The 13,674-nt window shown below is 47.5% G+C and overlaps 1 protein-coding gene across 2 annotated transcripts in view; it reads right to left on the bottom strand.

The window, feature by feature from the left end:
* The window catches only part of TMEM147 (transmembrane protein 147), a 140,360-nt gene extending 127,076 nt beyond the window's left edge, over positions 1–13,284 (bottom strand). The window contains exons 1-2 of one of the 2 annotated variants that reach the window (XM_086929961.1): positions 13,134–13,284; positions 12,196–12,389 (exon numbers count right to left, since the gene is read on the bottom strand). In XM_086929961.1, coding sequence (XP_086786087.1) covers positions 12,196–12,272 — 77 coding nt within the window. In that variant the 5' untranslated portion in view covers positions 12,273–12,389; positions 13,134–13,284. Of the gene's footprint in view, positions 1–12,195; positions 12,390–13,113 lie in introns of both variants that reach the window. The other variant, XM_086929962.1, reaches the window with a different exon arrangement.
* Between the last annotated feature and the right edge of the window lie 390 nt (positions 13,285–13,674).

Below are 13,674 nucleotides of genomic sequence, written 5' to 3'. Positions count from 1 at the left end.
CTGTGTCGAATGCTGCAGAGAGGTCGAGGAGGATGAGGGAGACTGTGTCTCCATTGTCCAGTAGAGTTCAAATGTCGTCTGTTGCTGCGATGAGGGCGGTCTCAGTGCTGTGTTTTGCCCGGAAGCCAGATTGTGAGGAGTCGAGGGATTTGTTGGCTTCGAGGAAAGCGGCGAGCTGGTTGTTGACGGCTTTCTCGATGACTTTGGCCGGGAATGGAAGGAGCGAAATGGGGCGGTAATTTTTGAGTTCAGTGGGGTCCGCTGTGGGTTTTTTCAGAAGGGCGGTGAGTTCAGCGTGTTTCCAGTCTTCCGGGAAGGTGGCGGAGTTGAAGGAGCAGTTGATGACGTCTCGGAGGTGCGGTGCTATGACGGAGTCTGCTTTGTTGAAGATGTGATGAGGACATGGGTCTGTGGGGGATCCTGAGTGGATGGAATTCATCAGGCGGATTGTGTCCTCAGTGGAGATTGGGTTCCAGTCGTTAAGGGTGTTCACGGGGGGAGAATGTTCAGCAAATGGTTGGGTGGGTTGGTCTCTGGGTTGGTTGTCGAAGCTGTTGTGGATGTCTGCAATCTTGTTGTGGAAGAATGAGGCTAGGGAGTCGCAGAGGGCTTGAGAGGGGGTGATGTCGCTGGAGTTGGCCGAGGGGTTGGAAAATTCCTTGATGATGTTGAAAAGTTCCTTGCTGTTGTGGGCGTTGTTGTCAAGTCGATCCTTGAATGCTGTTTTCTTGGCCTTTCGGATTAGTTGGTGGTGAGTGCGGGTGGCGTTTTTGAAGGCGTCCTTGGTGCTAGTGGTAGGGTCTTTTTTCCAGGCCTTTTCAAGGGAGCGGCAGAGTTTCTTGGACTTCTTAAGATCATCGTTGAACCATGAGGCCTTCTTGCTGCCAGGTTTGCTTTGACGTTTTTTCAGTGGTGCTAAGGTGTCGGCGGTGTTGGATAACCATAGGGTGAGGTTAGCGGCAGCTTGGTTTGGGTTAGAAGAGTGGGCTGGGGTGTTTAGAAGGAGCGATGCGGAGATCTGGTCAGTGGTGATTTTGTTCCAGTTTCTTTGCAGAGTTGGTTGGAGGTGGTTGGTGGGTTTTGGCTTGTTGTAGGTGAAGTGAACGCAGCTGTGGTCAGTCCAGAGGAGATCCGTAGTGTGGCTGAAGGAGACATGATTGCTGGAGGTGAAGATGGGGTCGAGTGTGTGACCTGCGATGTGGGTGGGGGAAGTGACTAGTTGTTTAAGTCCGAGGTTGGCGAGGTTGTCCAGGAGGGTGGTGGTGTTGCGGTCGTTGATCTTTTCAAGGTGAAAGTTGAGGTCTCCCAGAAGGATGTAGTCTTTGGAGGGGAGCGCGTGTGGAGTGACGAAGTCCGTGATGTCTTCACTGAATTTTGCGCGGGGTCCTGGTGGTCTGTAGAGGAGGGTGCCTCTGAGTGTGGTCTTGGGGTCGATGTGTATTTGGAAGTGAAGGTGTTCGGAGTTGGCGAGGTTGGCGTCAGAGCTGGTTGAGATGCGGATAGATTTCTTATGGACGATAGCGATTCCTCCTCCTGTGTGGCCGGTGCGGTCCTTGCGTGTGATCTTATAGTCTTCAGGGATGGCAATGGTGATGTCTGGGGCGGAGGAAGCGTTCATCCATGTTTCAGTTAGGAAGGCGACGTCTGGAGAGATGGTGTCTAGTAGATTCCATAGGTCAATGGCGTGTCTGTGGACCGAGCGGGTGTTGAGAAGGATGCATTGTAGGTGGTTGGGGTCGGGAATCTGAGGTGTGATCGTAGCGGAGATGCAGTTGGTGCCGCTGAATTTGCAGGAGTAGCAGGAGAAAGGTCCATGGGTGTGTCCAGGAGCGGCTTGGACGCAGTTGGGGGCGCGACCGGGGTTAAGGGCTAGGAGGGTGGCGGCATCGTAGGTGATGTGGGAGGGCAGCGCAGCGCGAGGGGTAGGGGGTCTGGCGCTGGGCGCGGTCCAGGCGCGGACGGGCGTAGACGGGCTTACCTTTGGCGCACCTTCGGCGTGGCCGTAGCGCGTGGGGACATCAGACATAAATGGAGAGAGGAGGGGGCGGAGCGAGGGAGGGGCTGCAGGGAGGTGTGATTGTGGTGGAGGGGCGGGCTGGCAGGCAGAACAACAAACAAAATGGCCGGAAGTAAATCACCGCAAATATTTTAAGATCGGCAGCCAGGGAAAAGAAACGTGCAAGTGGGCAGAGGCACAGTTAGACTTGAAAGCGGGCTGACACAACAATAGGCACAAGCGCTGCAGGCAATATGCAGTTAGTTTTCAATATCGCGCTTTTTCAAAGGTAATGAGCATGAGAGAATGTAAGTCAAAATGCGGAGCAAAAATGCCAAGGGTGCAATCAGGAAGCTAGCGCTACGATACCCAGAGTTCAGGGAGCCTGGGGGAGCGACCGGAGCTGCGCGAGGCAGGAGAGAACCATGGAGCAGTGGGGGATAATCTATTTGATTTTCGCAGTCTGCCTGGGGCAACCAGCTCTACTGCCGAGGCGATCCAGTGATGTAACGATATCGCATCGCCGTCTGATCTGACCATGTTAGGGGAACAGCCGGCTCCATATCAATAATAGTACAGTTTGAGAAGACTAAGTACAAGGTGTTGCCCGCTACATGTGTGGGGCAAGAAACGCATTGTTTAAGATTGGCCCCTGCTAGTAATGAAATTAGCTGCATGGCTTGCGGGCAGCTCAGATCATTTACATGTAGATTAAAATCTCCTAGGGCCAGGAAATTTGTGTACATAATTGATTTTTGAGCAATTAAATTACAAGTAGTAAGAAGGGCCGATGCAGCACAATCAGGAAGCCTATAAATCAAAATCCCTCCGAATGCTGATGTAGTGGCTGGTTGTAAGCAGAAATTTAAGCCTTCTATGCCCTGAGCAAACACCGGAGCCGAAGACACCAATTCCCATGAGTCCCTGAAGATAATAGCCACTCCACCTCCTCTTTTATCTCCTTCTCTATTAACATGACTCATTTTAAAACCAGAAGGAATTGCCAATGAGATTGCTGTCACAGTGTCTGTGTTTAACCATGTTTCTGTCATGAATAGAACATCCCACAAACCCTCAATTAACAGACCAAACCTCGTCAGTATGTTTAGGTAAAGATCTACAATTTATAAGGCAGGCCTTAATTTTTGCACAGCCTATCTTGGTTTGGCCTTGCACGGAAAATATATTTTTTTCGGGTGCACAGTGGTGAACTAGATGCTGTCCACAGTCTGTGCACAGGCGTGGAAGCAGGGTGCTGGCTAAATTGATCTTATGTGCAGTCGGACAGCCGGAGCATCGGAGGTTCAATAGCTCCTCTCGCGTCCAGACGTAAGCCTCACCCCTACTATTTTTAGCAGCATGGTCGGCGCCGGCCGCAATCCGGTCGCGGATGGGCGCAGACGGGCTTACCTTTGGCGCGGCTTCGGCGCGCCCGCTACGCGCGGCCGCTCCGCGGCCGGCAAGGCATCCACCTAATAAGCCCCCTGGGCGGAAGTGCGGTAGCCAGTTTGGGCGGGGTCGCGTCAGTCCCTCCGCTCAATCGGCACTGTTTGCCGTGGCGGACCGGGGACAGCGACGCCCTATGAAGTGAACAACAATTTTCAGGTACAGAACGTGCAGATCAGTTAAAAAACCAGTGAGAGCATCAATTTCACAAATTTTACCGAATTAATTAATAAAATATAAAAGCAGCAGTTTTCCTTAAAAACACAATGTGCAGTCTAGATTCAATGTGCTAATGAGCAAAATACAGCGCCAGGCAGAGAGGCTAGCAGTTTAAAAACTGCTGACAACAAAGCCCTATGATGCGTAATCACCTAGTGCAACGCGGCCGGCAAGGCATCCGCCTAATAAGCCCCCTTGGCGGAAGTGCCGTAGCCAGTATGGGCGGAGTCGCGTCAGTCCCTCTGCTCAATCGGCACTGTTTGCCGTGGCGGACCGGGGACAGCGACGCCCTATGTAGTGAACAACAATTTTCCGTTACAGAACGTGCAGATCAGTTAAAAAAACAAGCATTTACAATGCAATAGGTCTCGGGTTGATTAAGTTTGAGCTATTGGCATTGCTTAATATTGCAACATTAATTGCACCAAAAGTCTATAAATTGTAGGACAAAAATGTTTCATTTCTTTTTTGTAGCAGTGGTGGCATGCTGCGCTTTAGATGAATATGTTTGAAAGTAAAGTGTGCCATACTGCGACTGCTACAATAGTTATTTGTGGATGTGTTAACAATTGATGTGTGCACCGATGGCTGGTGGTGTGTGTGCCTGTAGAAATTGTGCACTGATGGCTGGTAATGTGTGTGCCTAGTGGAAGTGTGCACTGCCGGCTGGTGGTGTGTGTGCCTAGTGGAAGCGTGTACTGACGGCTGGTGGTGTATGTACCTGGTTAAAGTGTGCACTGACACCTGGTGGTGTTTGGGCCCGGTAAAAGCGTGAACTGATGGCTGGTGGGGTTTGTGCCCAGTGAAAGCGTTCACTGACGACTGATGGTGCCTGTGCCTGGTGTAAGTGTGCACTGACAGTCTGGTTGTGTGTGTGTGGTTGTGTGGTGTGTGTGTGTGTGTGTTGTTATCTGTGTGTGCACGCCCACACATGTTCGGCAATGTTGTCCTCAATTGTATTTATTCAAACCAATTTCTTAATTTAAACAAGTGCGCATTAAAACCTATAAGAAACACGCCTCAGAAACCGGGGGGCGGGGCACTCACAGTGACTGTGAGACAAAGTTAGAGCAACTGTACAAGTTGCATGTGGGAAATGGGTGCCTCCCCAGGGAAGCCGGTACGGGACATAAACACAGTTGCCCCAAAGCCACAGGAAACCAAAAGCCTTTTCTCCTGTGGGGTTAGCAAAGTACATTTCTGTTAACGGCGTACCGTCCTGCTAGACACACCTTTCGCACCCCCGGTAATTGCGGGGGAGATGCAATTTGTAAGTGAAGTAGTAGTTAGACGAGGAGACTGCAGGGGGAGGGAGGCAGTTGCTTCCCATTAACAAAGGCGCCCACCGGATGACATCGGTACTCGTTATTGTATCAGAGGTGCTGTCACCGAGGATTACATTACAGCCCATAGCCCAACCTTTTGAGTCTTCAATAAAGTATAGCCAGTAAAGTATAGCCGGGAGACCGCGGGCCAGCGCAGTCTAGGCCTGAGTCTGACTGGGAGTGACCGACGACAAGTGAGTGACTGTACTGTCACTCACTGACACTGACGGTCGGTCCAGAGTCGACTCCCGACTGAGGCAGGCCAGGCTGGCAGCTGAAGGAGGAGGCTGTGGCGAAGCTTAAACATTACATTAATGAAGAGAGACACACCTGAGGTCGAGGCGAGGTGGTACCATCCGGACTCCGGAGCAAGTCTGCTGCACGGCCTACGCTGAGAGGTGCCTGCCAAACGGCTGGCTGTGCAGAGCGCCCTGTGACAAGCGAGTGCCACTGCCTGCTGACTGAGTCACAGACACTGGGTGACCAGTGGGCGGCAGTGACTTGTCCTCCTTGGTGGTGGCCTACGTGACCATGATGCACTGGGCAGCCAGTGGGCCAGCAGTGACTGGAGTGTCGACGAGAGCAGCAGAGATGAGGAGATCGACGAGATGAGGACCACCAACAGTTGTCGAGAGACACAGGCAGCACTAATCCGACAGGGTCGGATTGGGATCACAATTCGGACCGGGCACTGACGAAAAAAGTGGCCCACATTCAAGGGGCGTGGCCCATATTTAAGGGGCGTGGCCCACATTCAAGGGGCGTGGCCTTTCATGAAACACCATTTGCACAGACAAGGAATGAAAGTGGGAGGATACTGTTCTTGCACAGGATACAGGGCCAAGGTGACAATGGCCTACATGCTGAGCAACTAAAAAAAATAGCAAGTCCCCTTTTTGTCACAAAATTATTCCAGCCCTCCAGCACAGGAGCACCTGAAAAGCAGCAAAGCCCATGCTATTGCTAACCTACTTAGCCCTCCCCAGACCTTCAGCACAGGAGCACCTGAAAAGCAGCAAAGCCCCTGCTATTACTAACCTACTTAGCCCTCCCCAGACCTTCAGCTCAGGAGCACATGAACAGAGGTAAGGCCCCTGCAATTAGTAAATTAATCAACCCTCCAGGCCTTGGGAAAATGTCCTGGCAGGGGAGCACAAAACACAGCTTTCTGGGTCATCCAAGGTAGCCAGGGGGGAGGCTGAGGTGAAGCTGGTGCATGGGAAGTGCCTTCCCAGTGTGTTCTGGCAGTTTGAGTATTTACCATTTACTGTAGTATTACCCTTGTACCTGTGTATGGTACCCTTTTGTAACTTGCACACGTCACTTTTCTCTTGTAACCCACTGTTTGCTACCTCTCATTTTTATTTGCTTTAGATACTTGCACAAGTGCCACCATTGCCTACGTAACGTTTGTTCTTGTGCTGGAGTGACTGCCATTAATTGCAGTATTATACCTCTACTTGTATTTTGTACGCTTTTGTAACCTGCACACATATCACTTTTTCCTCCTGTAATGTATCGTTTGCTCCTCTTGTATTTTGGTTGCTCACTATTGTCACTTTCGATTCATGTAACTTAACGTTTGCTTTTGTAATTTGTCCACTTATAATTTTCTCCTCATGTATTATTGCTGCTCCTAGTGTGAAGCGCTCTGACACCTTCGGGTAAAGTCCGCACTATATAAAATCGCATAAATAAAACAAAAAAATTCCAAACATCACCAGGCCCCCACAGCAAAACCCATTCTTCCTCGCCCACTATGCCCTGAATGTGAAGGGCTGTGGGCGAGGTGCTAAGACTAACACCGTTTCTGGGCTGCATGGGCCCCAGGGGGGCCGAGGTGAAAATGGCTCAAAGGCCTGAGAAACACCTGGCCCCCAGGGAGGCCGATTATTGCAAAAAATCATCCCTGCCCAGCCTCAGCTTGATTGCTTGGCAGGGCAGGGGTGAAGGAGAGGCCACAGCTGACAATCGCTGTCTGGCCGCACAGCGAGGCTGCTTTCATTTTCTGTGTCTCTGTCTCCGTGCACTCTGTGGGCCGTTTTTCTTTCTCCCCTTTCCTAGTCCACTCTCTGTGGACTGGGACAGGGGAGAAAAAAAACGGCCCACAGAGGGCACTGAGGCACCGGCCCTTCGGCCCATTCCCGAATGCCCGCCTGCCAATTCACCCCTGTAATCCGACCACTGGGCAGCCGAAAAGGGCGTGTCACATCACGTCACCTCCCCCCACCCCCAGCATATATGAAACCGTGCCGGGGCTTGGCAAAAAATGATGCCCAGGGCCGTCATTGGTAGCGCTTCAGCGCCCTACAAGATTGACGGCACGGGGGATCCCCCCCCCCCCATCAGCCCGCACACATTATATTAACAAGCTAGGTGGTGAGCTGTGATGCAAGGTGCGCTTGCACTTACACTTACAATGTTAAACAATCATGTGTCGCTCGTGATGAATCCATGCATATTTTGCTTAGACTATATGGGCGGGGTCATCATGTGCTCACAGGCAGGCCCTCATCGGTCCTCCTCCAATGAGCAATTGATTCTGCTAGCTCACGCAGCGGGCTCTTTTGCCACTGGACCTTCACGCCACGGACTCATCATGGTCGGCGCCGCCCACAGCCAGTAAATTGCGCACACTACTCTAAATAAAATAGCTTTGGAGCATCTTAGCCACATAGGTCTGGTGCCCCTCCCCATGCTATGTAGAGGACGGCTATCATAATACACCCTATGCAGAGTTTTGAACTGGATGAGACGTTGGCACGCTTTAATAGCAACCTCACAAGTGTGCATCCATGCTGCCTCCCAGTCAATGTCTTCCAAGGCACCCAGATCTCGAGGCCATCTCTCTCTCAGCTGTCACAGCGAGTCTTGCATGTTTTTATTTATAGTTCTATAGGTCTAAGATATTGTGCCTCTGCCCGATTCCTCAATTAAAATACGCCACTCAAGAGGGGCATATTCCGGGATGGCCACCCCGATCAACTGCTCTGCTTGCTATGTATGTCATAGCTGAGCATATTTTAAAAACTGAGTTGGGTGTAACTGATAGGCCTGTCGGACTGAGGAGAATGCCATGAGTTTCCCGTTCTCAAGGATATCCCTATTTTAGAGATGCTTATTGTGTCTCATTTCCCAAAACCCCGAAGTTTGGTTACTTCCCTGAACCACGCCCCCTTCCAGAGCGGTGTTTTTGGGTAATCGTGTGTGCCCTATGCCATGCAGACAGGGACACTTGTGTCGCCTGGGCCAGAGTCTGGGACCCCCATATAGGTAGTGTATGTATGAGTGCTTCTCCAGCACTGCACGTTCCAGTCAGAATGTCCGGTGGTCCCGAGAGGCATATATCTAGTCGTTGATAGCAATTAAATGAGCAGTCCAGTAATAACTTTCGATATCTGGGAATCTGGGACTGCCAACCACCCATTATACTGAAACCCAACCACCCATTATACTGAAACCGATGCAAGGTCCGGAGAAATATCGAGGGGGGACCTCGATACAATAACAAAGCCCTTCACTCTTTGTTGATTTTGGTACACACTCAGAGGGCCATGTGTAGTGTGTGTTTAGAGCGCATATAGTAATTTAGGTAGGGTGATAATATTAAAAAGTGCAGTGAGCCACATCAAGAAAAGGGGTAGCCCCCATACATCTGTCTACATCTGTTAAAAACTTTGTAAGTGCCCTCCCAGCATTTCGGCTAGCGCAAAGTTCCTTATGTGCAGTTATGAAGGTCCCAAAATGATTAAAGCCCTATGTGGACATTCGGAGGCCCTTTGGTAGGGGCAGAGTGCCCGAGGGATCCTGCAGGACAGATAGCACTGATTAGCTCCAATTGATTCTATACTCTGAATGGGCTTAGCAATAATGATGGGACCCCCTCAAGACTTGTTCAAGCCAGGGAAGGAGGGGAATGAAATGATCTGACAAGAAAGAACAATTTTCCCTTACCTACCACATAATTGAAAAATGCAACTACTAAGATATAGGTGACAAGGACTGGACCATGACTTGCAATATTACAACAAAATATATATTATTTATTTCATTTTTATAAATATATGCTCTATAAATTTACTTCAAATAACATTGTTTCATGAATTCATCAGATATAGTGAGATTTACAATTTTTATAAAGACAAAATATTTTTATAAATACAGAAAAAGAGAACACAGGAAAATATAAAGTGTAAATGAATCAGACATTTATAACAAATCAAATGACTGGACGTGTTTCGGCGGCTCAAGGCCACCTTCTTCAGGACCACTTCCGATAAAGAAACCCAGATATCCAGGGGGTACAGAGAAGCGAGGGTTGACAATACTGTTGGAGTTCTAATGATACAATCCAATTACAAAGTTTCCTGAAGATAATTTATTATCTATCTTCCAAATAATGATCCCTATATAGGTAGATGTTGGAGTAAATCGGGTATTCCGTGATTACTGCATACAGTATGATCCTTGACTTTCTATTTATTGAAAAAAACCAATAATTGGGTCCCAGCTCTATTAGGTGACAATTATGTCCACAAGGTTTTATAAATCTATTTTCTATTCAGAACACTGAGGGTATTGCATCCAAACATTAGAGCGTCCTGATCGAAATAGAGCCTCGATTCTAACGTGTCCGCATCTCAGTAAACTCCAATACAGGAAAAAAAAACCTGTATTGGAGTTTACTGAGATGCGGACACGTTAGAATCGAGGCTCTATTTCGATCAGGACGCTCTAAAGTTTGGATGCAATACCCTCAGTGTTCTGAATAGAAAATGGATTTATAAAACCTTGTGGACATAATTGTCACCTAATAGAGCTGGGACCCAATTATTGGGTTTTTTTAATAAATAGAAAGTCAAGGATCATACTGTATGCAGTAATCACGGAATACCCGATTTACTCCCACATCTACCTATATAGGGATCATTATTTGGAAGATAGATAATAAATTATCTTCAGGAAACTTTGTAATTGGATTGTATCATTAGAACTCCAACAGTATTGTCAACCCTCGCTTCTCTGTACCCCCTGGATATCTGGGTTTCTTTATCGGAAGTGGTCCTGAAGAAGGTGGCCTTGAGCCGCCGAAACGCGTCCAGTCATTTGATTTGTTATAAATGTCTGATTCATTTACACTTTATGATATTTTCCAGTGTTCTCTTTTTCTGTATTTATAAAAATATTTTGTCTTTATAAAAATTGTAAATCTCACTATATCTGATGAATTCATGAAACAATGTTATTTGAAGTAAATTTATAGAGCATATATTTATAAAAATGAAATAAATAATATATATTTTGTTGTAATATTGCAAGTCATGGTCCAGTCCTTGTCACCTATATCTGAGTAGTTGCTATTTTCAATTATGTGGTAGGTAAGGGAAAATTGTTCTTTCTTGTCAGATCATTATACTCTGAATGGGCCCCATAGTCCGCCAGCACTTCAAAGAGGACCAGGATGGTGGCATCTGGGTCCATCACAGAGAAGCATGTCATCAGAGTATAGGGATAGTGTCTCCTCCCTTATGTCAGTGGATAAGATTTGAAACCCTCAAATGCCTGGGTAATGTTGGACTTAGCATGCCAGTGAGAGCAAACAGTAACGGAGAGAGGGCACCCCTGTCTGGTCCCCCTGCCTATGGAAACTCTGACAATACCTATCCATTAATTCTAACTGTTGCCACTGGATTTTTATATAACACCGCCACCCAACTACGGAATTGTGGGCCAAAGGCGAACTTCAGAAGAGTTTGCCTTCTGGAATGGCTCATGGACAGGGTCAAATGCTTTCTCAGTGTCTAACTAGCGAAAGATATGGGGAGGTAATCAGGCCTGTACTGTTGATAACCACACATGTTTACATCTCATGTTATGGCGTGTCGATCTACCGGGAATAAATATCGACTGGTTGGATCAGTGGTGTAATGACCTGCAAGAGACGCGTGGCCAGAATGGTGGCCAACAACTTAGTTTCAAAATTTATGCCAAGATTTCGATGTCAGTCAGACCATCAACCGCTATTGCGGCGGTGAGAAGACCATCCAATAAGCATACAGCAGTCGAACCGCCGCATTTCGATGCAACCGCCGAGCTGGCAGTTGTAAAGTTGTCAGAACCACGGAGGTGGCATGCTGCATGCATGGTAGAGGGCCGCAACAAATGCCGCTCCTGCACGTCCATGCACCATGTGCCATGCACCATGTCATGCATAGTACAAGATGCACGGAGGTGATTAGGGGCATTACATGTGCCCCCAGTACCACTTATCGGAGACCTATGACAGAAGGGGGCCTTGTTTGGGGCCCCAAATATCCCTTTCTGACAAACTTTTCATGTTGGTGTTCCCGCAATGGAAAGGCTGTCAGAAAAGGATATCCAAATCCCGAGGGTGGGGTACCTGCCTCGGCACTGCCACCATTGTTGGACGCTCGTACGAGTGTGTGCCTCGTCTGAGCGTTTATAAAACTCGGCTGGAATGTCATTTGACCCGGAGTCTTTCCAGTTTTTATTTTGACTATGGCTTTGTGAACCTCGCTTAGCGTGATTTCTGCCTTCAGCAACTCTTGTGCCTATGTGTCTAAAGTTTGCGTAATAACGGAGGTCAGGTATGTTGCTATGGCCTGCATGTCATGGAGCGGTCTGGTAGCATAGAACTGCTTATAATACAGAGCAAATTAATCCCCTATTAGAGCATCTGTTTCAAGACGAGCCCGTCTGATCCTTGCCTCCATTCTTAAACTATTCTTCCACCGTACCAAAAAGTTAATGAGCCTTGTTCAGTCGTGTCTATCTTTGCTAGAGCAACGAATGAAGTGGGTAAGGTTTTGGCTCGGGGTCAAATTAAAGGATCAGGCTTAATGCGGCCTATTGAGAAACAAATACGAGTAGACCTAATTCCATACCGTATTTTTTGTAAACTCTTTTTCTTCTGAGTTGTGACTCTGCTAGGGTCTAGTATTTTATCTTTCTCCCAGCCACCCTATGTGCAGGGGTCAGCATGAGCACTTTCAACTGGCTTTCCGGCAATACAGTCTCTACATAAATGATATAATAATGACATGAAAAGCCCCACCAATAAATCAAGCATTAAGTGTTTCAGCACAATACTAAGGAAATACTACAAGTGAAAGGCTCCGACTCTGTGACAAATCCCTGGTTTCCTTGCTCATTGACAGCACTCTTGACAGTTTTCAAAGATGTACTTACAGTCCACTGCATTTGTAGGTGATAAAGTATGGAAAATAAGCCAGAGCAAAGCAGTTTCCAAAATGAAAGAGGGTCATTTTCTTGGTTGTTGAAGAGTCGTTTGGTGCCTCAGATATAAAGGAGCCTAGAGCCCGCTGTAAGGGTCAACTGCAGGTCATCGGGTGTTCCTGTGCAGGTATTTACGGCAATTGGACCTGAAAAAATGAATACAATAACCGATATACAATAACCGATTAAAATGCCAAAATATCAAAGAAGAAACAAACTCGCCATCCGAGAAGAATGATCATTAGTATACAATCATATCCGGAAACAAGATAAATTCAGACCACCGGTGCCTGCGAAAACATGAGTCTGGAAGACACTCAATCACATTACGTTTTAAAAAAGGCTTATAAAAGGCTCTGGTCAAGCATAAGTGTCAATTCGATAGCACCAGTTTGTCAGGAAGTTTCCCCATAGGCTAATCCACATAGCACACTAAACATTATCGGGTCGGAGTTAGGTTTGGGGGACGATCAAGCTTCATATAAGGTAACGCACTATCACTACATGCTTTCAGGCAGAATACATATCGCCATACAATACAATATTCAAAATGTACACTCTTAATCCTTACATTTTAGGGCAACCTTAATCCAATGTGATCAATGTCAATTATAAGTATATATAGTACAATGTTTTTAATATTTAATAAAAACTATCAGCACAACATTTTATCATTCATTACAATTATAAATGCGAAAGGGTGAGTGGTAACAGGTCACATAGTTTCTTGTACAGATTACAGATCACCACATTTCTGTAACACACGAGGGTGATAAACAGTCTTGATATTTTTCTTTATAGGAAACGGTGGACATTGATAAGAGCAGAAAATGCACCAGAAGCCCTCAACTAATCGGTCAAACATCTTACCGCACGTTATGGTAACTTACGGTGATCATCTGTCTGTCCTTATGTGAATTCAGCCTTATCTGTGTCGCTGATCTTCGGATGTCATTGTTTAAGAGCTTCCGGGTCGCAAAGCAACCAATATCACGGCTGAGCATAGTCTGAGAGACGTCTCTGAGTAGACGGAATGTCTTGATCTGTAAGGTGACATAGGATTGGAGCACTGGGAGAACACCAGCAAATCACAGTGGACCCTCAGATTTCCGAGGTGCTTATTGGCTCGGTAGCCTCCTCATGCAAGACATGCATGTGTCATCGTCTTACTGTCTCTCAGATGGAAAGAGGCTTTATATGGAGGGTCGCATGAGGTGATTTAGCATTACAGTAGGCGGCGACAAGCTATTATGAGTTGTGCAGGCAAGACTGGGCCGTTGCTGCCTGCCGTTCTGGATCGGAAAGAGGGAAGGAAGTGCTCAGGTGGACAAGTTGCAGTTTTATATAGCGTGAACTACGACCCGAAGCTGTTGGAGGGTAGCGCTCTACACGTGCACCGGTGAAGTTATACAAGGGCATACTGATTTTGTA

The sequence above is a fragment of the Lissotriton vulgaris genome, chromosome 7 (genome assembly GCF_964263255.1).
Source record: "Lissotriton vulgaris chromosome 7, aLisVul1.2, whole genome shotgun sequence".
In the NCBI taxonomy this organism is placed as follows: Eukaryota; Metazoa; Chordata; class Amphibia; order Caudata; family Salamandridae; genus Lissotriton; species Lissotriton vulgaris.
This window is presented reverse-complemented; position numbering and strand designations above follow the sequence as displayed.